At 39.2% G+C, this 27,685-nt stretch overlaps 1 protein-coding gene across 16 annotated transcripts in view; it reads left to right on the top strand.

The window, feature by feature from the left end:
- Positions 1-27,685, top strand: part of ptprsa (protein tyrosine phosphatase receptor type Sa) — a 302,454-nt gene extending 274,769 nt beyond the window's left edge. For all 16 annotated transcript variants that reach the window (XM_036141038.1, XM_036141042.1, XM_036141044.1 and 13 more), the window contains 9 exons: positions 791-910; positions 4,809-4,963; positions 5,768-6,053; positions 11,956-12,134; positions 12,219-12,345; positions 12,446-12,571; positions 19,923-20,077; positions 25,495-25,630; positions 25,756-27,685. In XM_036141038.1, the coding sequence (XP_035996931.1) occupies positions 791-910; positions 4,809-4,963; positions 5,768-6,053; positions 11,956-12,134; positions 12,219-12,345; positions 12,446-12,571; positions 19,923-20,077; positions 25,495-25,630; positions 25,756-25,824 (1,353 nt within the window). In that variant the 3' untranslated portion in view covers positions 25,825-27,685. The remainder of the gene's footprint in view (positions 1-790; positions 911-4,808; positions 4,964-5,767; positions 6,054-11,955; positions 12,135-12,218; positions 12,346-12,445; positions 12,572-19,922; positions 20,078-25,494; positions 25,631-25,755) is intronic.

Raw genomic sequence — 27,685 nt, forward strand, 5'->3', positions numbered from 1 at the left:
CATTCTCCTTTCCCTCCGTCCCCTTTTCAGTTGTTTACCTAGCCGCCCGTCCTGACATGCGCATTCCTCTCCTGTCAAACGTGATCAGGATTAGCGGGCAGTGGAACCCGAGTGTCAGCTCCGGCAGGAAATGGGAGCGAAAGCTGGATAGCGGCACGTCTCCTTCACCGGCTGTCGCGTCTCATCAGACGTTTGCAGACGCGTCTCGCTCCCTAACTGGATGAATCTTTATCAGGCGGCCTGATGGAGGCCGGGGAATCTGCTGCGGTGGCTTCAGATATATAATACTCCCGGTGGTCAAGGAAATACAACTAATGCTTTCTTTCATAATGAGAAATGTGATCAGGATCTGTGCAAACAGACCTCATGCTTCATCATCCAGACCTCGTAGTTTTAAGTAAGGCGCCAGTATTTGAAACTATTTTTCTTTTGTTTTTGTTTTTTTCTTTTCTTTTTTTTTCTTTTTTTTTACATGATTTGAGAATAGATGAGCTGTTGTGACGATCTGTTTCCATGCACATTAGCACTTACCTCAGAAGTGCATTAGACATTGGTGTTTGTCGCTGCCCCCTGGTGTTTTCAATCCGCAGGAGGCCTTGCTTTATGAGTGCTGCGCGAGCGTTTTATATTTGAGTCCTCCCGCTGGCTCATTGATGTCTGTGACGCTGATCATTATCAAGATGAGCTTTTTTTATTATTATTATTATTAGAATGGGGCACACCACAGCAAATACCTCCATATGTTCATCATCCTGTCTTTTTTTTCCCCCCTCACTATGCTTTCTCGCAGATTAAATGCGACCAGTACTGGCCCAGTCGTGGCACGGAAACCTATGGCATGACCCAAGTGACCCTGCTGGATACAATAGAACTGGCCACCTTCTGTGTCCGCACGTTCTCCCTACACAAGGTAAGAGGAGATCTCTTTTTAGAAACGCATAATATACAGATGCTAAGGGGATTGCATACTTCACACGTTCTGTCTTTATTGAGTTTAAATATCGCAGCACTGGTTTTCACATAACAGTTCATTGTTTTATGACGTTTTTATGCCCCTTCGTTCTCAGTTGTGAAGGTCACAGTTGTAGGTGTTTTAAGTATTATGGGAATATTCCACAAGGCATCAATACAGTACCTTTCCTCCCATTTGTTTCCCTCTTTCAATATGTGACAATATCATTTAAAAGGAGATTTATTTCAGTAGTTCAGTTAAATTTTGGACTTCATAAAAAAAAAAAAAAAAAAAAAAAAAAAACAGTGGACCAATACAAGCTGATTACAGGGCTCCCCAAATAATCACCTCACAATGGAGCTCAAACAGCTTGGATTCTGTGGCTCTCCGCTCGTCCTCCGGACTCTTAAATCTTAAAATTGTATTTTATTTAATTAGATTATCTTTATTTTATTTTTTGTTATGTACAGCACATTGGAAACTTTTTCTGTCGTTAAATGTGCTATATAAATAAAGTGGTTGGTTGGTTGGTTGGTTGGTAAAAAGAGGACCATGGGCCACTTTGAAACTCTCAGTGCTTTTTCTCCTTACTCCAGGAATGACATTTCTGTTGTTGCCTGTGGTTCGGTAGTCACTTAACACAAGTGATGGCACAGATGTGGCTCATTACCTGGATATCTGTGTGACATGACCAGTTTTTCCTTCCAGTTAACTTTCCAATAGCATGCTTGGATACAGCAGTCTTTCAACAGCCACCTTGGTGACAGTGACCTTTTGCGGCTTATTCTGCTTGTGGAGTGACTCCCTGCTGGACAACTGTTAAGTCAGCAGTCTACTCCATGCTTGTCAGGCTAACAGTTTTATATATAAAAAAAAATACTCTTGTTGTTGATCTTATGTTATAATAGCTGTAAGCCACAGTCCTTGGAATTGAATTCCTTCGGAAAAAGTGATATTTTGATTTATTGTGATGTAGCTGTGGGTTTGTATCTGGCAAAAAAAAAAAAAAATAGCCATTCATGAAGCTGAGAGAGCACATTATACTCTTCATCGTTGCTGCAAAAAAATGTATATACTCGATCATATTGAATAAATGTGAATGAAATCTGTACAATTCAAAGTCTAAATATTGAAGACAGATCCACTGGGCACATCATGAATAAAAACAAAGATACAGAATGTATACAGACAACCTCAATAAGCCCTGTAAACCCTGGGCTGTTTTTCCATTCAGTGCCAATATTCTCTGAGAAAAACCCCCCTTTGTCTGCACTGTTTTCCCAATCCACCTCTTTTACCTTGTTTAGCTCCGTCTCTCCTCAATAGATCATCTGTTTATGTGCATCTGCCAAATTGGAGCACTTAGGTAAAGTGAGCAGGAGAGAAACTCAATATACATAATTGGCAGACAGCTCTCATGCTTCTCTGTGTGTGCACAAAGACCCTCTCATACGCTCGCACAAAAAACTCCAACACACATGAGTGCATGACGTCCCCCGCACATTAGCGCCCGCTCGGCTCGGCGCTCGTACGCTGCTGAAACGTGACGCCGTACTCACACAACAACATCCCCCTTAAGACATAGTACAACTGAGAGGAAATAAACCTTAAAAGTACTTATATCGCATGTCGGTTTAAATTTAAAGTTGTAACAAACAGATTTGAACATTTCAGATTATTATTTTTTTTCTCTCCCCCCCAAATTGCACCAAACTGACCTTTCACGGCACTAGGCCTGGGAAACAATGAATGAAAGGGGACCGTGTAGATAGCGAAACATCAGCAGCCTTAGAGTTCAAGCAGCCAGCTCTAAATCCATTTAAATTCTGCTTCTCTGAGCTGCTATCAAACCCACCGGTACACTCCTTTTCCTATCTGTCCTCTGCTTTCCTGCAATATTGAGCCGTCGCTGTGATATCTCACTCGGCTGTTCCCAGTTTGCTGGGTTTCTTTTGGTAATATATAAGAGGTAGCAGAGGCAGACAACCATGCACACACACCCACACATGCACATGCACACACACACACACACACAGCCAGCTATTGGATATCTGTATATATATGTGTCCTACAGTGATGCAGAATTGTGTCTGCTGACAAATCCTCTGGTAAAGAAATGTAATTTTAAAGAAAAGGCGGAAACCACAAACTAGTCACGTTCTTGCCGCCGACCTCAACTGCAATGCATGGGGCGATGTTGGAGAAAGGAAGGGAGGAGGAACTGGGTCAGTTTGCTTTTAATTACTCCACTCATTTATTCATTTATTCAGCAAGTAAAAATTTCCCTCTGTCAGGAAATCCAGAAGTGCTGCACTGAAAAGCAAACAGTCCCTCCATTAGAGGATCTTGTGTGAGTAAAGAAAGAGGAGATCTAAAGCATATTTAATTTTCCCTCTTTTTGTCAGTCTCCTAGCCAAAAAAAAAACACCCTTTTTTTTCCCCCAAGACCTAACTGGTAATTTCAAGTGTTTGTGTTAAGAGTTGATTTTAGGCTGCCAGTTGACTGATAAGTGCTTTAAAGACAACACATTTTAGCTGCATGTTGGCTTATAGTGGGATGAGATGTCTACAAAATAATATGTCAAGCTTAATAAGGTTTACGTGAACCAGCAAAACAAAACCGTAGACTCGGGCAAACCCAATTGCTCAATTGAGAATTATTTGTATTATTTGAGAAACCTTATTTTTTTCCAGTTTTTGCTTTAAAGCAACAGTTTCTATATATTATAGAGTATTATACTATATATAATAGTTTATATATATATATATATATATATATATATATATATATATATAGATATAGATATATAGATTTATTTAGATAGACAGATATCTATATCTATAGATACATACATACATACATACATACATATATATGTATAGATATCTATATCTATAGATACATACATATATATATATATATATATATATATATATATATATATATATAGATATATATATATATATATATATATATATATATATATATATATATATATATATATATATATATATATAGATAGATAGATAGATAGATAGATAGATATAGATACATACATACACACACACACACATATATATATATATATATATATATATATATATATATATATATATATATATATTAGTAGATGGGTTGTACCTGTATGGCACATTATGAAGGGTTTCAGGTCTTATTCTCTGCGCGTTGGCGTGACGTGTTGCGGGTTTTCACCTTGTTACTTTGTTGAGTCTCCGTCACCACTGACGCATTACCTCAGAAGACATCACGCCTCTAAACAAAAGACCTGCGCAGTCACAGCGGCAGATGCTTTTCCTCCTCTCCCATGCACATACGCAACACTGGTGTCATTTCAACTTGTCACCAGAGGGGGCAAACTTCTGCAAAAACTGTGGAACTTGCACTTTGATTTATCACAAGCGATCCGCTATTTTACGATGGATGTCGGAGTACTTAAACAGTCACCATTTCATGGGTCTAAACAACAAAAATGAAACACATTTTGTGAAAAATCAATACCTTTCACATGTATGAGGATGTGTGTCTCTTTTGGGGTGGTCAGGTCTTGTATATTGCATGTGTATCGGGATGAAGACTGTAAAACTCTGCGCTTTCCTGTGTCAAGACAGAGTAGTGGATTTTTTTCATCAGACATCAAAGCCTTGCCATTATTTCTATTTCATATTTTATGACCTCCTGAACATATGGGAAAGTTCAGCGTTATAAGTTAGGGGGTATATCATATTAGAGATGTCTTAAACCTGCTTGAACAGGGGAAGAAGCACTAAAACACTTTCTTATTAAAATAAGTTGAGAACCTTGATGCTGATAGTTGACCTCCGTTTTGCTTTCCAGAATGGCTCAAGCGAGAAGCGGGAGGTTCGTCAGTTCCAGTTCACAGCGTGGCCCGACCACGGCGTGCCGGAGTACCCGACCCCCTTCCTAGCCTTCCTTCGTAGGGTGAAGACCTGCAACCCGCCTGACGCTGGACCCATCATCGCTCACTGCAGGTCATTAATCATTTTTTTACTATCAGAATATGATCTGCAATGCAAATCATCTTAACTTGCATGGCGATTCCCAACAGAGATGGTTGGACTTTAAGGGAAATTAAAAGTAGCCTTTGAACTTGCCGAGCAACGTGTCTCTGTTCTCTTTTCTTTTTAATTTGATACATTTTTACTTCTTTTATATACACCCATCATACAGATTGGCAGAGCTCCACTCTATGCATATTTTATAAGACGTTGCATAACAGACTTCGTACAAGACTCACACTCTTGTTTTTTTATGCTCTCCTTATATTGGTTTTATCATTCTCTTCTGTGCTGCATCATTTTAATTGCTCTCGTTCCCCACACCTGTTTTTATTTTCCCTCTTTCTGTCAAATGTCTCACAGTAATCCTTCCCTGCTTTTTCCACCTCTCCCTTTTCACTCCTTAGCTCTTACTCCTTCTTCAAGCTATATTTCTCTAATGGCTTATTCAAATTGAAACCTTCCTTTTTTTTTTTTTTTGTCAAGATAAGAAGGCTCCAGTGAGTCCAAAGCACTGCACAATAAATCTGAAATGTGACAGCTTGCCATGCTGGGTCTCCATCACTCTCCTTATGTTGTTGTATTTGTTGTTGTTTTTAAATTCTTTTTGTATTCCCTCTCTTACCCTTACAGTGTATCTTTTTATTTTTCCGGCTCCTCTTATTCGACTATTTTAACTATAACAGCTCATTGTATTGGAGACGTGTTTGGCACCGCAGTTGAAAGCTTAATAATGATAAACTGATCTCTCTTTCTGCTGTTTCTTTTACATTTTAGTGCTGGTGTCGGCCGGACGGGCTGCTTTATAGTGATCGACGCCATGCTGGAGCGTATCAAGCACGAGAAGACGGTGGACATCTACGGCCATGTGACGCTGATGCGCTCGCAGCGCAACTACATGGTGCAGACAGAGGACCAGTACAGCTTCATTCACGACGCCCTGCTGGAGGCGGTGGCCTGTGGAAACACCGAGGTGGCTGCTCGCAGCCTGTACTCCTACATCCAGAAGCTGGCCCAGGTGGAGAGCGGCGAGCACGTCACCGGCATGGAGCTGGAGTTCAAGGTACATCCATAATAACCTGGGTTTCACTTTTAACACCTCAAGTGATGGTACACTTGATCATAGTTTATCTATGTTCACTTCAACAGGCCAAAAGAACTGACCTTAAAGGTGCATAACCACATTCTTTTACTACTTTTATTTATACGTTAGTAGCCCTCTCTGGTTGCATACAAGGTTTTTATGAAATATTATCGCGTCCTGCCGGCGTATTAGTTGCTATTTTGGTGTTTTCCGCTTTGTTTATGTTCACTTTGTTAGCAAATAAAGCCCTTTTTGTATATTTATAATGACAACGGAGGTCCGACACTTCGCATGCGCAGCAGGGGATAAAGCAAGGAAGCAGCTAACGGCGATTAGCATCTCCCAGCGAAACAATGCAGACAGGTCCAAGATCAGGTGAAAAAAAGACCCAAAAAAAAGTGTTGATTCCAAGAGGGAAAAGACTGGAATGTCACTGGGAATACAGTGTGAACGTTGGTGTTCACTGAAGCGGACGCTAAAGCCGCCGATTGCATAGATGTGACCGCAGAGTTGATTGACGTGAGTGAATGTTCTGATATGAGGTTCTTAACGTTGTTGTAAATCGGTTAATTGAATTAATAACAGTTGGTCTTCGATCACGCTGAGCTGCCGCTTTACTGCGAGGCTTTGCAGAGGGTCAGGCTCGGTCCGGCATTATTTCATTTTGATATATTAATTAAGCAAACTGGAATTATGATAGTTCTGATACTTGTCATGCTGGTGCTGGATTCTATTTAGCCTCAAAAAGGATTATCAAAACACTGTCAAGATGGACGGTTGGGGTATATAACTTTATTTTATCATGATCAAACGGTTTTTGGTCTTTTTTATAAGCATATAAAGTGGCTATACACCTTTAATCCAAGACAGATGCAAAGTATGGGCTTGCCTGCTCTCTCTAGGCCAATCTGTTTTTCTTTTCTTTTTTTATTATGACTTATAGAACTGTTGCGTTTTATCACAGTCCTTTTAAAAGAGGTGTTTTTTTATTTTTTTTACTTCCAATCCTTTTTTTTTCACCCTCATCTTTATTTGCAGTGATTGTTAATTAAAGCTCTGCTTCTAGTCTATGTCTCATACTTTTTTAACAATCTATGCGTCTGACTAGAAAATGTGGGACAAAACCAAGAGATCGGAGGGATAAGATATGTCACATGATGATATGTAGCAGATAAAAAATATTTAGACTAATGAGTCTGTCCAAAGCAAATCCTTTCTCACTACTTTATAGTTAAACACAGGTCTAAATGGTTATGTATTTAATCTTGTGGCTCTTAGAAGTTAAATAACATCACATTGTGAGGTTACAGAACTCACCCTCTGTTATCCAGACACTTAATTTCAAGTTATACCTTTCAGTCTTAGTTGAGCAGACAGTATGGTACAATAAAAAGGGCATTAACAGGTCCACATTCAGATGCTTCAGACACTATCCTGTTCTTCAGACTTTTACAAGACTGACATTCGCTTGAGTTGCGTTTTTGAAACTTGATTGGCTTAATAGGTGTAGCGTAACAGATGCACTGCGAGAGACATAAAGGTGATAAAGTAAAAGCTGACTGCCTGCCGCCAGCTGCTCCACACGCCGTCATTGCGTGCATAGCGTCGCAGTCGGCTCCAAAAACAATCAAACTATACTCGACAGAGACAATTCCCTGATCCATGCGCGGTCCTGTCACTGAATAATACTAATGGTCCTCACTTGTGATAAAACCTTTTTATTTTGTTTCAAGGAGGACGATCCTAAAAGGGAGTTTACGAAAACTATTCCCAAAGATGGGTGTTAATTGTTTTCAATTAGCTGACAGCATTGTTCGGGTTTAATAACCTTGTCTCCAGAATTATTTTTTTTTCTACCTCAAAGATATATCCAGACAGAAACTCTAGTGCTTGAGGGGAGACACACTGATCTTTCACTGAGCGTCAGGATAATTGCATTCAGACTGCTAAACTAATGCAAAAAAGGGTGCAACAAACCACCTCCTAAAACGGCCTGCTCCAAGCCATCCTCAGGACGTTTCGCGATCAACATACAGAGAACAGATCCATGGTCTGAACAGGATCCTAGATACATGCCACCTGATGTGTGTGCATAGATGTTGTGTTGAAGCATACTTACTGGTATGATGCATGCTTTTATTCTGCTTTGAGTCAAGCCAGACAGTGGGATGTTGTTTACCATAGGTACAAATGGTCTTCATCTTATAAGCTAGCCTCCATCCCAATCTATTAACCTTGAATTGCCCCTACCTTCAAATTTGAAATCATTCTTCACCTCACTGGCAAAAAATTATACCGTTGGGTTTTCCTATCTGGTGCATACCAGGGAAACAATCAACATGGGTATTTGTCTGGTGCTATAGTCAAACAGAGATAAATAATATCCACACTGCAGCTGGTAAACAGGAATGTAGTAGTTGTGAAGAACGGTACAGGTCCAAAGTCAATAAGTAATAGAGATGGATAGCCAGGGATATCTATGATGACATTATTTATTTATGTGTCAATGGCTTTTCAAGTAAGTTTTATTCTGCGTTTGGTCGTGTGTTTTGTAGGATGGCATAGTAGTTCTCACGCTGGATGCAGTTTGGTTGGGAGTTAAGCTAAATCTGAAAGAATACACAGGAGATGTCCACAGGAGCAGAGAGAGAACATCTGAAATATATATATATATTTTTTATTTTTATTTTTGGTGAAGCTGTCAGGGAATCACTTTGGTGTATGGCGAACATGCATGCATAACAAGCCTCAACACAGAGCTATTTATGCACGTATTCTGCCTGCTGGAAGTACTCAGCGAAGTTCAGTACACAAGTTACAGCACAAACAAAAAAGAGCTACTAGGCTACTGGGATGCATGTCTAATTAAACAGAAAAGGAAGTCTTTTCAGTTCAACACCAGCATTTTAATTGGGATCCCGATGAAAACAAGAAGAAAAAGGCTCTCTGTTATCTTAACCAATGATGATATTGGCAATTCTTTTTTTTTTTTTTTTTTTGCAAACTTACATAAAGAACTCAAGAGCAAAACAAAAAGCAGCCCAAAATGCAAATGGAAATAAGCAAGATTTGAGATTTAGGGTGGAAGATTATAGGCTTATGACTAAAGTATTTTTCGGACCATGTTGTGAGAATTCTAACATTTTCCCTTTTTTAGTGCTAAAAGTGTGTCTTTCTTTCACATTCATTTCCTTACAGAGTCCACGAGTATATATTTTTCCCCAGATTGTTTGTTTCCAAAGTTAAGATCAGTTCTTATTTCTAATAAATGCGTCTTTCTATCTAAAAGATTCTGAAAGAGAGTCTGAAAGTTGCAGTAGGGTTTGTTTTGTGCTCAAGAGGGTTATTTTTATGCAGCCGTACTGCACGCTGTTCTTTGCATAGCTCCAGCACTTCAGAGTCCGTTAAATCTTTCGGAACGTATTTAGCTGTCAGCCTGGGCTTTAATTTCCCTTTCTGGCAGTATGACTGCTTGTCTCTCGCAAACTTTTCCAAGTCAGACAGACCTCGTCTTGACCTCCGCAATACAAGTAAATGAATGTGTGTTTATTTTTTCAAAATTACATTCCAAGCTCAGGAAATAAACTGTTAAAAATCTTTGTTCATTTTCAACATGGTATGGGTTTTTATAAGGCACCAGTTACTGTAAGCTGAGAGTGCTTGGCTGCCTTTTATTTGACATGCAGATCGTTGGAGTGTGGTTGTAGTAATCATAACATTAATGAAGATTTTGCATTTGCTCATTATCCTTATCCTTATGAGGATCATTATAAACAAGTTTTAACCTACTGGTGCTGGATAAAGATTGACTAAGTGCTTCCATTTCTCATAATGTGACTGGGCTACTTTACTTTTTGTCGAGAAGTTGAGTCGACATGGCTGGAAAAATGCTCTAATCTTACCTAAAATGTTGTGTAGAATGCTGCAAGTCAGTTGCATGCTGCTTTAAGGTAAATGTTTCAATATCCTTAATGCATGTAGAAAACCATTCCGCTAATCTGGCTAACTAAAATATAAAGTCTGTTGTTTATACAGCTGTAGGTCCATGTATCTTGAGCCTTTATAGGTGCTTAAAACAGGTTAAAGAGAAAATGTAAAAAGAGGTGATAGGCAAGTTAGGGGAATAATGAAAATTTAGGGCAAAAATTGGTTTTACAGAGCATGTGGACATAAAGAAAATACGATGGCCCCATACAAATAGATAAAATACCATTCCGTATAGATAGCAGGTTGCATTTGCCTTTTTTTTTTTTTTTACATTTTCTGATTTTTATATATAATATAAATATAATAAACAACATTTTAAATTCCTAATGATTTACTTTATGCATTTTTAATTTGAAATCAATCATTTAATTTTTTCCTACGTGTTTCTTCTGACTGAACATAATATTAAATATTGGGGTGATAGCAACGAGTTGTTCAATCCACGGAAGACTAGGAGCTTATCAACAAAGATAAATCATCAAATTAACAGTAGAAACGTGCAGAAAGCTGGTCTGAAAACCTCACTATGTTTGAGCTTCGAGATCTCGAAAAAGCCATCAACTTCTCCAAAACTGGCATGTTCTATAACAAAAGGCTCCGAGGGATAAAAGAGGCCAAATCTGCTCTCATGCGTCCTGCTGAAGTCCGGTCTAAGTCAACTTGCCCTTAGGGCAGTTTGACGTAACGTTCCTGAGGCGGTCATGAGTTGTAACAAACGCTTCCTTTTTGTACCTGAAAAGATCTAAATTTGTTCCAAAAACAGCCAACACGTCAAAAGAATGAAAAGGCAAGAAAAAAGCGACCAGCACCCACTGAAGTCGTTGTAGCAGTCTACATGAACATAAAATAGAAAATAGTTTTCTTTTATAGAACTTGTTATAGCTGTTCAACTTCCCATGACTCCATTTTTAAACATCCCATGTTCTAAAGTAATACCATTCAGCTCAGATAGACTTACTAGACCATATATATATATATATATATATATATATATATATATATATATATATATATATATATATATATATATACCGGTGTGTGTGTGTGTGTGTTTAAACAGTCTCTGACTGACAATGTTGTATGCTGTATGCTGGCTAACAAGGAAGCAGGCATGAAACATGTGCTGTTTGTGGAGATATTGATGCCCATAGGGTAACAATAGAAAATTGCTGACCCCCCCCCCCCACAAACTCCCTCTAGGGTCCTTCTGATGATGCAGCAGCACCACTTTTTGTTTTGATCACTTTGTAGTGTGTGTGTGTGTGTGTCTTTGCTGAACATCCCTATCTTTTATGCACACATACTAGGCTGCTGTTATCAAAGGCACTAGTGACCCACTTTTAGAGGAGTTTTCTGTTTCATACACATTCGATGCAGAGGCTTGTTAGTCAGGGTGTGCGGTGTATTTTTACTCTTTGCATCTGACCCAGCAGGACCTCGTGAGTTGCAAACAGGGACAAAGTTTTTGAATTTCTTTCAGTTTTTTTTAAATAAATAATATCCCTTTGAAGTTGGGCCATTGTCGCTAAAGCACGGGTGAAAGACTAGATTAATATTGGCTCTGCTTTATTACGTTCTCTCTTTGATATTTTAGGCTTTTCATCTGTCTGGCACCTGTTTTTCTCTCCTTCACTCTTTCACATTTGATCATTCTGTGTTTCTCCTCGTCTCCGTATGTGTGTGTGTGTGTGTGTCTCATCTCTTTTTTTTTTACTTTATTTGTAACTAACACGACTATGACCTCTTCGTTCTATCAATTTCTCATTTTCTTTTCATCCTATTCATTTTTTGTTCAGTCAGAATTTCATTTTCGAGTGTTGTTTTTACCTCAGCGTCTATGCAAGATATTCCTCCGCTACAATATTAAACTGTGCCCCGCATTCTTCTCTACCAGCGTTTGGCCAACTCCAAGGCCCATACGTCACGCTTCATCAGTGCCAACCTTCCCTGCAACAAGTTCAAGAACCGGCTGGTCAACATCATGCCCTACGAGACCACCCGCGTCTGCCTGCAGCCAATCAGAGGCCTGGAAGGATCTGACTATATCAATGCTAGCTTCATTGATGGGTACAGGTGAGAGAGCTGAAGCAAAGAGACGGGATGAGATCGATACAAGGTTAAATGTAAATGGTTTCATCGTGGTTGTATCATTAACAGGCAACAGAGGGCATACATCGCCACGCAGGGCCCTCTAGCAGAGACTACAGAAGACTTCTGGAGAATGCTCTGGGAGAACAACTCCACCATAGTAGTTATGTTGACCAAACTTAGAGAGATGGGTCGGGTAGGTCTTTACATTACATTGAAATTAAAAGAAAACAACAACAACTTGGCGGTAGAGGTTTCTGTATATAACTGACTGTGAACCCTTTTGTTCCTTTCAGGAAAAGTGTCACCAATACTGGCCGGCAGAGCGCTCTGCCAGGTATCAGTACTTTGTGGTAGATCCCATGGCGGAGTATAACATGCCTCAGTACATCCTTCGGGAGTTCAAAGTCACAGACGCCAGGGTGAGAAATACACTTGTTGCGGATGTTTTTGATCAGATTACTTGGTCAAAGCAATCACAGTATGTAAAAGAATTAAGTGGACACTCAAGAAAAAATAGCTGACTTTTTATGAAGATAATAAGGGTTGTCATTATTTTGGTACTCTTGTGAAAAACGGCCTTTTTCTCTCTCTCTTAGTGTTGCAACTCTCTTAACAAGTCAAACCTCAGTGTCCAAGTTGAGATCAAGCAAAGACGTTGAAATTAGTCTCTGGTTGGCACTGTTTTCAGTCTTAATGAACTTAAGTGAATATTTAGAAGTGAGGTCTAAAACATAACACAATGTCAAGTTTAATGAAATCTATAAAGACTGTTTTGCGGTACAAAAAAACAAAATGTTTTTACCTTGGCACTGTTGCTGTGAAGACTGAAAAAGTGTGGGCTGAGCTTTTACCATTTGTCATTGTATAGGAATGGGTACAAAATAGGAAATTGAATATGGAGAAATACTGGAATTCAGAGATGTTATTCTTGATTCTCCTTTACAAAGGACTGAAATATAAAAAATATACCCAGCTGATTTTCTATTGATCTCTGTTTAAACAAAATATTTCATGTGGCAAATCTCACAATATTTATGAGATTTTAGCCAACAGTATTTTTTTTGTTTGTTTTTTATCTACTGAGAACCCACATATCAATAAACACTATATTTAAAATGTATTTGGCAAAGGACATTTCACATCTTTTTCCGGACTTGATACAACGTTGAATTCTGGTTTTGAATAGGATCTGCAGTTCCCGGCGGCGCTTTATTTCCGTAATTCAGCCGAGCAAAGATACAAAAGTTCACAATGTGTGCTTCAATCGAGTCCCCTGTTGTCAGACTAATGTTTGGCAGTTGCTGGAAAAAAAGAATCAAATCAATCAAAAATTACCATTATGACACTTTCAGATCAAACACCAAATTCACCCTCATGTTGTTTAATGATTTGTGGAACGAAGAGATAATAAAACCTTACTGAAATACAAGTAAAAGGGAAATATTTTATAAAAACATTAGAAAAAAAATCCTCAAATTTGAGGTGTCCCCAAAGTTCCCACTGGGACTTGTTGCAGCTGGCCTAGGGTAAAGCCTATTTTTGTGAGATAGACTTTACCTTTATCTCTTTATTTTTGATCACTCGTTTGTTATCTCAGCTGAAACGTATTTTTCAGTGGAATTATTTCCTAATAGGACATTGTATTGGGTTGTCTTAAAGGAACTATACCTTATTCTGCACACGTTCCAACCGAGAGTGAGGAAGTTTAGTTTAAGCTATGAGTCCTGCCCACAACAGTTTTTTTTTTTTTTCCCCCCCCCCCCCCCCCAATGAGAAACCCTCAATAGGCACAAGACAAAACATGCGCCTCAGGTTCGTGGACAATCCTCCGGAGGAAACAAGGTTTAATAGAGGAACTTTTCTTCGTTTTCTTTGACATAAATGGCTACGTCCTGGGTAAATTATGTTTTCCTGTGTGAGTGGTCAACTCTTACACGCATGCCATGCTGTTCTGTTTACATACCCTGTCGTGTACGCGAAGGAAGAGCTGCGGCTCCGCACCTCGTTGTGCCAGTGGCAGAGAAAGTCGTTGCGGTGTGTCTCCATTTTGCTTCTCATTCCAACTTAAAAAAAAAGGCAGGACTTGCTCGATTGTGCAGTCAATCAGTCAGTTGTTATCAAAGTACGTCTTAGCTCATAATACATGAGCTACATAATTCAGGTATAGTTCCTTTAAATTATCACTGCTTAAAAGTGACCTACTATGAAAACATTTTCTACTTCTTTTTGGGTCTCTACTGCTTCTAGAAATAATCAAACTGCTAAAAAATAAAGCATCCAGCCGTTTCACATACACAACTTAACATTGGCATTATTACATGGCGGAAAATATGCATATAATTCCTTTACACTTAAGTACAGCTGAAAAGACAGACAACAGTTAGCATGATGCTACTTTGCATTTAAAGTCCCACTGGGGTGCTAACGCTCCTAGCGTCTTTTTTTTAGATTCTTACAGCCTATAGCAACCAAAATGCTTCCTAGAAGTATCTTATACAAACCAACACTTTATGAAAACATAACACTCACACACAGATGCTTCTTGGCAGTTGAGAAGATAGTTTAACTCTGCAGAAACTTTCCTTTAAAAGTAGTTTTGAACTCTCTCTAAGGTAGCCCTGTAGGAAACAGGTACTTACCGTTCAGAAAGCTCTTGCTGGTTGTGCGGGAAGCTTCATTTCTTCGGCTTCTGAAGTTGACACTAGGTCAATGATGTACTGATTTATCATAGTGCATCTGTTTGCAGCCATTTTCACGTATATAAAGAGGGAGTGTAAACGCTGAGTGGGAGGGGAGGGCGGCTACAGCTTATTTGCATTGAAGTGAAAGAGCCAGAAATATAGCTCATTCTAAAGGAGTTCAAAATGGGTGAAACTGGGGAGGTGAAATCTCATTATCTGAGGATGATTTTGTGCATAAAGTGTAATGAACATGTTTAGTATAGCCCATAAAGCTACCCTAAATATTAAAATGAAGCATAATAGGTCACCTTTAATGAACTTGAGCTTTTTTTCTGAGGCTATGAGCTTTTAGCACATTTAGTCCAGGTGCTAGTGTTCTGGGTCATTTAGAAAATGCTTTCTACCTCTTTTCATTCTCTTTTTATCTTAAGCTACAGCCAGATAAAGACAAATAAGACCACAAAATGTACAAAAAAAAAGCCACCGTTTGTAAATATCTGTAATGGACATTAAACTGCCTTCCACATATTCATACTTATCTAACTCATTATGTTACTGTTTCGTCAAAATGGTGCACCAGTTTCAATGTTTTCAATAACCATAGAGTAACAAAAAGATGTGATACCATAGAAATTAATTTTACCTGAAGCTATAGTGAAAAAATGGGGGTTGTTAAAAATTCAACAGGTAAAAGATATCTTGGTCACACAAAGAAGCTAAAAAGGACATAAAAGATGACAAGATCTCACTGTGGCTTTAATAATAATAGGAGTTATTGACCATACTTACAGTTATTCTTTTGACACGTGTAAAATCTGTTCCAATCACCTAAAATGATATCTTCGCCGGATGATTCCTGCACCAATTAGATCAGACACCAGAAATGTTGCAGAGAATTGTTTTCTTAAAAAAAAAACACAAAAAAAAAAAACAGAGTGACTTATCCAGTGCTTTCGAAGACAGTGTGCCAGGTAGTTGCAGAAGCAGTCTTTGTACGTTTAATCCTATGCATCAAGGAGAATCCTATGCATTTCAAAGAGAAAGTGTGTGTGTGTGAGAAAAGCATGCGTTGACTCCATCTCGGCCTACACACAGCAACATGTTTACTCACACACGCACATCCTATTTTATTCGGGCCTATCAGACTGACCTTTTATCACATGCCGATCTAAATGCAATTTGATGTCCTCGCCGCAAACGCGTACCCGCACCGTCTCGCCTGTTATAAAACAAACACATATCACATGCATGCAATTGCTTAAGCAGAATCTGTTAACAGATTGTCTGAAAGACCGGCCAGTGTTTCTATTTCAGAGGTTTCTTAAAGGCAGGCCGAATTATCACACTGCACAACTTGTAGCCAAGAGACAGTCTTAAGCTTATCGCCATTACGGAAACAAAGCGGAGAGATGGAGAGGACGATAGTAGTGTAAACAGAGTTGTGTGTGTGTGTGTGTGTGGGTGTGTTTGTGGAGATAGCCCCATTTTGCTCTGTCTGCGTACACTTGTAAAGGTGTTTTATACGTTTGCGCCTAGTCGCACATACTGTAGATCAGATGTATGCTTGTGCTTTGACATGCAACTGTGCCCGCTCATGTCGCCACATGCCTCTGCACAGCAATAGCATTGACTTCATGCGGGACTGGCATAGACTCCACGCCTCACTACTTACAGCTAGAGAGCCAGTCACGTATTTAATCACACAATTTGACACGCCATGTGGGCCCTCAGGTTGTGTGTTAAATTTTCCTCTTTTTTTAGTTTTTCCCCTGCATCTGTTTTTTTTTTCTCTTCTTCAGCATGCTTAGATTATTGTGTGGTTGCTGTTGCTGCTCTTTCATTTTAATCCTCCCGCTGAGGCTAAATGTTTTTTTTAAGGGGGGGGGACAAAGGCACCGAAAGAAAGAAAACAGGAGATGCGTCATAAAACAGGGAACGAAACATGAGACGTTAAACAAAGAGTCAGAGCACGGAGCTTAACTCATTACGATCACTGTATTTGTCAAGTGCATTAAGGAAGGGGAGCACGTCTTGATGGCAGCGGTGCGGGAACAAACAAGAGAGCAGGAAAGTGGATTCAACACACCGATTATGTATATCCTTTGACATACAGTGGCTTCGCATGGTACAGTCACCATCTGTAGTACAAGGGAATCGTTGGCTCATGAAAAATCAGGGCGGTAGGATGGAAAAAAAGTGGACCAAATACTCGTTTTCTGCAGCACTTTTACCAATATTGTCACAATTTTTTTTACTTATATGACATTAAACTTTTTTTTTTCCTTGTCTGTATAGGTTTTTAGGTTAGTACTCGTGCATAGCCAATATTGGATCTGAAGTGCATAGCAGTCAGACTGAGACCTACTAAGAGGTCTTAGTGGGAGATTCAAGATAACCGCTGCTCAATAAGTCATAGATGGGTCCTCTGAGGTGCAGTCATTTGTGTAGAGGGAAAAGAGGAGTGGGGAGAGAACACACCCCTGGGGGTTGCCAGTGTTGGTTGTTCTTAAACAGGAGAGGATGCTGCTGCTGCTCCTAGGAAGCTGGTTTTCCATTGACAGGTGGAGGCCAGACTGTCATCTGGGTGAGCCCTTGGTGGAGGATACCTGGGTTGATGGTGTGGAAGGCCGAGCTAAAGTCCACAAACAGGATCCGGGCATACGTCTCTGGGTGGTTGAAATTGGGTGGTAATAAAAAATTGACCAAAACTGGAAAGGACTAATGGCAATTGCCTGTAAATATCTAATGTAGAAATTAAGTGAAGTTTCACTGCAGAGCATTTTGTTCAAACAAGCCCTTTTTTTCCAGTTCAACACGCATTTCGTACCCGACTTTGCATTTGGGCCTGACCCACTTCCATTCCAAGCATACAGTATTATACCTCAATACGCCGTATCAGTTCATTCTTCAATATTATATTAATAAATTATATTCTAAAATAAATTCAATTTTAGTTTATTTATATAGCGCCAATTCCCAACATATTTAATCTTAAGGCACTTTACAAAGTCAAATTCAATTAAATGAAATTTGTGATTTCATGTATTTGAGCTGTTTTTTTTTCTGAAGCTTTTAATCAACCTTTTTCAAATTTATTTTGGTTCTCACTGCCTTATGGCAAGGCAAATTTATTTATATAGCACAATTCAGTACAAAGACAATGCAAAGTGCTTTACATGATTAAAACATAGCAAAATAAAACAGAATAAGAGCAAGTAGGAATAAAATATAGATAGAAAATAGAACAAAAAAGTGGTGATTCAGTTAACTAGGACAGTTGAAGGCAATTTTAAACAAATGTGTTTTTAATCCTAATTTAAAAGAACTCAGGCTTTCCGCACTTTTACAGTTTTCTGGAAGTTTGTTCCAGATAATTGGAGCATAGGAACTAAAAGCTGCTTCTCCATGTTTGGTTCTGGTTCTAGGTATGCAGAGCAGGCTGGAGTCAGAAGACCTGAGTGGTCTGGATGGTTTATACGCTGATAACAAGTCTGTGATGTATTTAGGAGCTAAGCCATTTAAGGATTTATAGACTAACAGAAGTATTTTAAAGTCTATTCTCTGAGATACAGGGAGCCAGTGTAAGGACTTTAGAACTGGGGTTATGTGCTCTACTTTCTTAGTCTTAGTGAGGACGCGGGCAGCAGCGTTCTGGATCAGCTGCAGCTGTCTGATCCACTTTTTAGGAAGTCCTGTGAAAACACCGTTGCAGTAATCAATTCGACTAAAAATAAACGCATGGATTAGTTTTTCTAGATCCTGCTGAGACATCAGTCCTTTAATCCTAGGACTCCAACTTGACTGTTGAAGTATGTCATAATTTTACTTTCCCAATCAAACTAGAAAAAATGTGCCTACTTGCGGCTAGATATTTATTGAAGGCTGATAACCGCGCCCTTACAATAGACCATGAATTGTATATAGAGAAATATATACATACAGTATATATTCATACAGTGTAAAGAATATACATACAGTGTAAAGAATGTCCTCCTGTTGGGTATGTTTTTGGTAGCAAGTTTCCCTTTGTAGACAGCAGAAAAAAAATGTATCCATCTGAAATTTTTGTCTTAGCAAGGTTTGTTAGTCTAAGATTTGTTTCCTCGTTAGACTGAATCAAACACACTTCAGACAGATCTACTTTAAACCCGCATTTGGAATGATTTCATTGTCTCCCGTCAAAAAGCAGGAAATCTGAAAGACAAAAGAACATCCTTCTTTGCAAGTGAAAATTCTGCCGACTTCCAGTGTAAATATATGTAGTGGGACTGTATGTGACAATGGTGCGCCGTGTCTGCCTTGAAGTCTGTTGTGCGGAGAGGTGAGAAACTACCAGATAAATGAACACCTGGTTGTCTTAATTACTGGTGGCACCAAGCAGAGAGCCTGTCTGTATAAAACTGCTTGTCTCTGCTGACTTTCTTGACTAATTTGTTCTACCTTTGACAACCTGAAAAGAACTGTCCTTCGCAAAGGACAAAAGTATTGACTGTACGCTCTGTCAGACTGTATAATAAGCCCCCTTCGAAAAATTGTAGCTCGCTCCCCATGTCCCCATGCAATCCTGCTTCAATTTCAAGATGTGTTCAAATGTTTTTTGTTTGCACACAATGCCCCATCTGCGCCCTAAATATTATAAAACTTAGTCTAAGATTAATTTGTGGAGCCCTCTTCCAGAGCTGCTCTTTCTTCTCAGCTCCTTGGTTCTGCGAATCTATCAGACTGCTTTATTGATTGGATCACAGGATTATCCTATTCAACACCGAGAAGTCTCAGAGAAGTTGCTCGTCGTGGCAGATAAAGTATTGATTAGTTTACCTAGGCCCACTTTTGACACGCACAGATACACGCAGAAACACGAGGGGGAGAAAATGGGAACCATGTGGTGTGTGGAGTGGGACACGAACTGAGGTTCCACTCAAGTGTATCACAGTTTCTACAGAAATATACCGGTGCTCTTCCTAAAATTATGTATGTATATATATATATATATATATATATATATATATATATATATATATATATATATATATATATATATATATATATATATTCTCCACCTTATCTTTATTTTTTTTGTAATTTGCAGGATGGCCAGTCCAGGACAGTAAGGCAGTTCCAGTTTACTGATTGGCCAGAGCAAGGTGTACCCAAATCCGGAGAGGGATTCATTGATTTTATTGGCCAGGTTCATAAAACCAAGGAGCAGTTCGGACAGGACGGACCCATCTCTGTACATTGCAGGTAATGTGTCTTATTTTATTTAATAAACAAAGGGTTGCAAACAGGTCATTTTGAACCTTTTAAAAAGTTGCACTGAAGCACCTATTACACAAAAATCTGCAAATACAGAATAAAGCGATAAACATTATTGTCATATATTTCTTACTTAGCTTTAATGATTTTCAGCCAGCATCAGTCCTGATCATATGTTCTAAATGTCAGTGAATTTGCAACCATTTTTTAAGCATTTATGTTACAATATAACTGCAGTTAAACAACCAAAAAAAAACAAAGCTATTTATTCAATATACTTTGTACAAAAGGGTCATGTTTGTTTTTATTTTTGGCAGCATGGTAAAAAAATTCGGTATATGTGACAGATTAGCACCAACATTTATTAATATGCTTTTTTTTCCCTGCAGTGTCATATTTCAATATGTGATTTATTTTCAGTGTACTTATTGGCTTGTTTTGGTTTTCGTTATTGGCACCCTGGTATTTTTTAAAGTTCAGCAGCAACCTTTATTCATTAGTATTATTTATTTCTTTATTAATTTATTGCCTTCATATTTCATAAATCCTCAAATTAAACTATCTCATGAAAATGTGCTCATAAAAAATGAAGCAAAAAGTGTTTGTTATCCCCCCTCCTCCTCCCCCCATCCCTCAGAAATAAAAAAACAAAATAAAACAGGACTTTTTTGACAGCCCTTACGGGGTTTCATGGAAAGTGTTTATTTGTTGGACAGCTCCTCCTGCCATGCAGCTCTGACTCCACGGTCAGATCTGATTCCTCCTCTCCTTTTTGCCTCTGTGGGACGCAACCTGTTCACCTGAACAGGCCCTTCTCCTCCATAATTGATAAGGCTCAGATGAGGCTTGGCATTTGAAAAAGAGGAGACAAATGAAATTATAGAGACATTTTTTTTTTGGTTTTTATGACCATTTCATGTAGCATCTTTTATTTTATGACCCGGGGTGTAGCTTCCAAGGTCTCTTACATCATTAACTTGGCAGGCTGGATGAAGGTAGAAACTCAGATTTTTCATATTCCTTATTAGACCTTGAAGAAGATCCATCTTAAAAAGTTCTAACTTTCTGTTGCCACACAATGGATTTTGCATAGGCCTCTGGTTTTGCGTGAATAGATATAAATTTAGTTCAGTGTGATCTACAATGCAAGTTTTTTGTTGTACCAATACGGTTGAAAAACGCTCAAATTCAGTCACAGTTTCTTTTGGTGAAATCCATGGTGGGTTGACAGAATAATTTGATAAAGTGTTTGACTTTTGGGCCAGAGTGTCATTGCTATCACATAAGCACCATTACATCACGACGCATGACATCAGCTTCCTTGTGTTAAAATCAAAAATGATGTCACCCAGTGGAAAATTGTCCTCTGGGGGTTGTAATATATATAAAAGATGCTCCAATAAGAATTACCCCTCTGTGAGTCTGTAATTGGAAAGGGGAAAGCTTTCTTACTGTGTTATGCGTAAATATTACAGGACTGGTGCAATGGACAGAAAGGCTCTCGGCCAATCAAATGCAACATTCACACGCCTGCTCCTTTTGATGAACGGGTTAAGGATCTGGAACATTTTTGAGTTAATTAATGTCAGTTATCTGCAGACATTACCACGATCTGAGCCAATCAGATGTAGACATTAGTTTATTGCAATCAGTCTATCGTTATTTAATCGGCATTCATTGTTTGAAATATTCAGTCACGTCTTCTGCAGGACTGGTGCTTTACTGCACTTCTAATTATCAGTGTGATGTTCCTTTTAAAGCCAACAGAGCAACCATAACACTATTAGAATAAAATACAGTATAATACTCATACATGTTTGTTTTTTTTGTAAATCCTCTAAATATATTTGTCATGTCACAACTACAACCTTAAATGCATTTTAAAAGGTGCAGTTTAGAGAGAGATTTTCACATGTTGAAACTCTTTTTGCCCATTCCTCTTTCCTAAATAGCTCTAAGTCAGTCAAATTGGATGGCGAGTGTTAACATCGAATTTTAAGTCTTGCCAGAATTTCTTTGTTTGATTTAGGTCTGAAATTTGACTAGGCCATTTTAACGCATGTATATCCTTCGATTGAAAAAAAAAAAAAAAAGAATCCATCTGACTCTGGCTGTGTGTTTTAGTACGCGTGTCCTGCTGAAAGCTGAATCCCGGCCGCAGACCTAAATCTTTTAAGATCCCCTGCTGAGTTTACTTTCTGGATTGCCATTAATTTAGTGCCTTCAATCTCCCCAGCAAGGGTGTTCGGGGTGATATGCGGCGGTCATTTCTGTACACAGACTGCAATTTGGTGGTAGGCAAAAAAAAAAAGTTACATGCTGGTTTCATCTTCTACAGGTTTGCTGTGTTCTGCCTGGTTGCAAACAGCAAACAGGCATTATTACTTTTTTTTAGCAAAAGCTTTTTTGATTAATGCTCTCCTTGCCCAGTCTGTCAGCTTAGGTGGATGGCCGTGACTCGGTATTTGCAGGTGACTTTTTGAAGTGCCTGATTTTATTCGGGGTCTTTGCAGTAAAGGAGTCTTTTAGACATTTTAAAATTTTTGTTTGTAAATACTTTAGAAACTCATCTAATGTTGTTTCTGCTACTTTGTGTTGGTCAGTCACATCCACACAAAATGCTTCGAAGTCAATGGTTGTAATGAATGAAATGTAAAAAAAAAAAAAAAAAGAAAGAACACTAATTTGAAGGACATAATAGCTTCATAAGAGACCGTATGTGAAATATAGGTGAAATATGCAAAATTCAACACCAAATGACTCCATCCTTAAATATATAGGTTCAGTTGCTGTTTTTAAACCTTCACATATCTTATATTCATACGTATTTTCAGATTCAGGAGCATTTGCCAGACATATTGGGGTCTAGGGAGAAATATCTGGACTTGTATCCTGTGAGAGCTTTACAATGCAGAAGACTACAATACTAATAAAAAAGGATAACTGCAGAAAATCAGCCAAGTATATGGTCATCAAACTGTTCTTGTGTTGTAGTAGAAAGGCAGATTTCCTATTTTGAAGACATATTGCTTTTGGACGATGAGTATTTGTTTTTATTTTTCAGCACAGCAGCCACCTTGCTCCTTTTTCTCTTTCCTTCCTGTTTTGGGCTTTATCTCCCAGAGAAGAGCTTACGTCTCCCTTTCTCTTACTCTTGGGGTTTTCTATCACCAGACTTCCCAGTCTGTCATCTCCCTATTCCTTAATCCTCTCGCTCTCTCTTCTTTCCCATCCATCCGTTCGCCACGATCTCTTTCCCTCTAGCTCCTCCTCTCCTCTCTGCCTCCGTCTAATAGGACCACATGCTTTTTGTCATTAATTGCATGATTACGTCCTGTGTATGGGGAGACGCCAAATCCTCTCAGTCTGCAGTGGCTCGCCGCTCTTTGAGATTTGGATCTGGGAAAGGAGGTGGTTGTTGAAAGAGAAGTCCCTCGAAGCAGCTTTGGGTGGGCTAAGATTTTCCGCTATCATCTAAATTTGGTGAAATTCCACGACCAACCTTTGTCTACCAACACACACAACGTTGTCGACAAAAGTCTCTGCAGCCATCACTTTCACTTCGCGTTCCGCAAAGTGGCATCAAAGGCTAAGAGCTCAAATAAATCTGTTGTCATATCAATTATTGTTCCATTGGTGATGTGGAAGTCATTTCACAGCAAAGAAGCTTACAGAGCCAACTCTCAAGTACTCCAGCATCTGAGTTAAGACTCAAGCTGTATTTCTGGAGACCAGCAGCAAGCTGAGTTTTTATTTTTTTATTTTTTTTCTTCCGACACATGGAAGGAGGCACTTAATGAGACCAAATGCTGTTTGTGTGTACGTGTGTGAATTGCAACGTGTGCGTGTGTCCTTGAGGACAAGAAGGGAGGCACATGTGTAAGTGGATCCGCAGGGTTCTTGCATGCAAATTGTCTCCTTGCTGCCGTTGTTCTTGTTACCTTGGAGCATCACGTCTTGCTGTGGATCTTTGCTGCCTCGTTGGAAGTCAGAGCTATCAACGCGCTGAGTTTTTACAACGTCATCCTCCCGTTTGCGATATCCTGCATTTTATGGAAAGCTTAGATTTGGAATCCCTTTACAAGCCTAATGTGTGTACTAAAGGAATGATAACGCCATAAGGGAAACAAATAGGTGCACCCAAGTGAATTAGAACATCATCAAACTGTTAATGTATTTCAGCTATTAATTCAAAAAGTGAAAATCATATTTTTTTGCAGGTTTTTTAGCAACAGAATGATTTCATATGCTTTTTAATTTTTTTTAAGTTTTCAGGATTGAGGCTTACAACTAATGGAACTTGACAATTCAGATTCTCCTAAAATAAAGAATGTTATATAAGGCCAATAAAACTTTATATTTAGAAATGTGATGTTATGTCCATGTAATGGCCACAACTGTGGAAAAGACTGTCAAAAGGTGTTCAGCTGAAAGGGTTTAGGGTAGGGTCATTGCAACAAAGGCTATCTATTCAAGGATATTGATAGAAAGTTGAGTGGAAGGAAAAACTGCAATACATAAAATGGTAAACAAACAACAGAGATAACCACAGCCTTAAAAGAATTGTAAAGCAATTCCCATCGAAGTGTTTGGAGAAGAATCATAAGCTATGGACTGTGGCATCACACACAAATGTGTCCCAGACATGGGCTACAGCTGTTGTTGTCTTGTGTTAAGCCACTCCTGAAACAGACACAGTGTCAGAAGTGTCTTGCCTGGGCAGAAGAGTAAAAGGCTTGAAGTGTTTTCACACGAGAGTAAAGAAGAAAGCACATTTTGCATTTCAGTTGGGACATAAAGATCCCAGTCTGGAGGGACATTCAAACAGCCATCTTTTTAGTAAAATTTAGACCAGGTCATGATTTCCTCTCAAATTTTCCAACCACACCCATCCAAATGTACTAATATCTAGTTTAATGACCGTGTGTTTAATTGGCCAGCAAACTGGTCTGACTTAAAAGCATAAGAGGATCTGGTGGAAGAAGCTGAGAGACACCGGGGCCGGCAAAGCAGATCAGCTCAATGGTTGTTATTAAAGCAGCCTGGGCTTCGTAACACCTCAGCAGTGCCATAGGTTCATCACATTCATGTAAGCAAGATGGGTCCCAGCCAGATCTTGAGTGCATATCCTGTACAGTACATGGACATATTTTAATTGGTCTTTGATTTTTCTGAGAAACTGATTTTAAGGTTTTCATTAGCTATATGCCATAACTGTCAAAGTTACCAAAATTTAAAAAAAAACTTGAAGGATATCCATATGTGTATGATGAGTTTCCCTTCTTGAACAGAATGACTGATATAAATTTGCTTTTCAATTGTACCAGAAAAGGCGGGTTGTTGTGTGTTTCTGTGCCTGAGCAACATGCTTCATCTTCTTCGTTTCTCTTGCATGTTCAATCTAGCGCTGGAGTGGGAAGAACTGGAGTCTTTATAACCCTCAGCATAGTCCTGGAGAGGATGCGTTATGAGGGCGTGGTCGATATCTTCCAAACAGTGAAGATGCTCCGGACACAGAGGCCAGCTATGGTCCAGACTGAGGTCAGAAAGCGTCCAAGACTGACAAAAACAGATTCTAGTCGGTGTAAACAGAGCAGGACTACGAAATCTGAGTCCTCTGCAGTTGTGTTTTCTGATTCATTTTTCTCTTTTTATTTCTTCCGCAGGACGAATACCAATTTTGCTATCACGCAGCTCTGGAGTACTTAGGAAGCTTTGATCACTATGCAACGTAAAAAGCCATCTCCTCCCGTCAGAATCCTGTTGCCCCCTCCTCGCCCCGACTCAACAGTTTCCTGAGCCATAGAAACTTTTCAAATTTGAAACGATGACAGCGGTCGATCATTTTGCCACTGCTTGTTCAGAAACACCAAACAGGATCCTGTAGATTTTTAGAAAACAACACCCGATACGACCGGAAAAAGAGGAATCTCAATTGAGACTCAAGTCATGGAAGAAAATTGCCCATCATTTCCACTAAAGACGATTCCCAGCAACAAGAAACCCGAAGCTGTGGCTCGAGCTGTTGGATGGGTATCGATCCAAGTGTCAGACTGCTTACCTTACCTCAAGTGTTTTCATGGTGGAGGAAGTTGTAAACATTCGTGGACATTTCTCTTCTAAAAGAATTTCTTTGTGATACAGCGGCGACAACCAACCGATAGGGAAGGAAAAGTGGAGCGAAAATCAAAGACAAGCAGATGGATGTAGCCAGGACTGGGACACATGCCTGTTTTGGATGTAAAAAAAAAAAAAAAAAAAGGGGTTCAAGTATTTCTGTCAACTATAATTTTTTTTAGTTTCATCCAGAGAATTGGCCGAATTGTGGCAACTTCAGTAAACAGAACTGGCTTTTCCCAAACTTTGGTCATTTGAAAAGCTAACTGGAAAGGAAACCGTGTGTTTTTACGCAACTCTACTTTCAGTATGCATAGTTTCTGTGGAGAAGGTCCTCTACGATTTAAGACAAAGTCACCAAACTGCCTGCAAAGCGCCAAGAGCTTTGAGAAGGCGCACTCCCGGGCGTTGTCAACAAGAAAGCAGCAGCTCACATTGTAAAATTAGCCTCGTTTTATAAATGCGTGAAATCTGAATCCTAGGCCAAGTAATCTCCGTATAGCTAAATATCTCCACAGTGTATTTCCAGGGAAAAATTTCTCCCAGAAAATTCCACGTTTCAGCTAACAGGTAAATTTGGTGAAAATCCCGTCTGTCGCACGAGTCTTTGGCTTTGTCTCTCATGTGGATGACGCAAACGGCAACCTCGTCCCATGTTTCTATACTTTTCTTTTCAACGATTGCGGCTCTCTCTCTTGAACCGCGGCGCCAAGGGGCTTGATGCAGAAAACATCCATCCTCAGTCCGGTTGAGGAGAAAAGGCTTTTGGAACAAAGTGAATCAACCAAACAAAGAAACGCTGCCAAATTCTGGGCTTTCTTTGTGTACAGTGACCAACGCTCATCATCATTGTTTGGAACTATTTTGTGCTTTGAGGACAAAAATCTATTTTTTTCTTCTTTTTTTCTCTTTTTCAGTTCTCTCTTCTGTTCAAAACAAAACATGCTGCTTATCTCGTGTATGCTGTAGTGTGACTCTTTGAAAAAGAGAAAACTGATGAACTTTAAAAAAAACAAAAAAAACAACAACGCCAGTTCTGCTAACTGCTCGCGCCTGGGTGGGCATGACAGAAAGCGCATCCACATGACGTCATCGTCCACCGCTGCTTTTCTTTTTCTTCGGTTTGAATTGTTTCCCTTTGCCTTTCTCTATAATCACCTTTATCCTTGTACAAGAAACTCAAGAGCGGCGAAGACCGCCTGCGATCGCAAAGTTGTGCATTAACGTGGTTGACAAAATTGGCCCTTACGTCTCACCGTATGTGTGTGTTTGGTAATTGGTCCACGAACAAAACAAGACACTTTGGCGTTTGCCCCCTCTGTTTCATAGACGATGACCCAGTGGGTGACACAGCCAGAGCAAGTAGCCACGTCGGATCCGATGCAAAATATTTTCTGTCACTTGCACATCCCCAAGTCAAAACGGAGAATAAACTTGAAACAAACATCCCAATTCAACTGCAAAAAAAAAAAAAAAAAA

Source organism: Fundulus heteroclitus, chromosome 9 (assembly GCF_011125445.2).
Source record: "Fundulus heteroclitus isolate FHET01 chromosome 9, MU-UCD_Fhet_4.1, whole genome shotgun sequence".
Taxonomy (NCBI): domain Eukaryota; kingdom Metazoa; phylum Chordata; class Actinopteri; order Cyprinodontiformes; family Fundulidae; genus Fundulus; species Fundulus heteroclitus.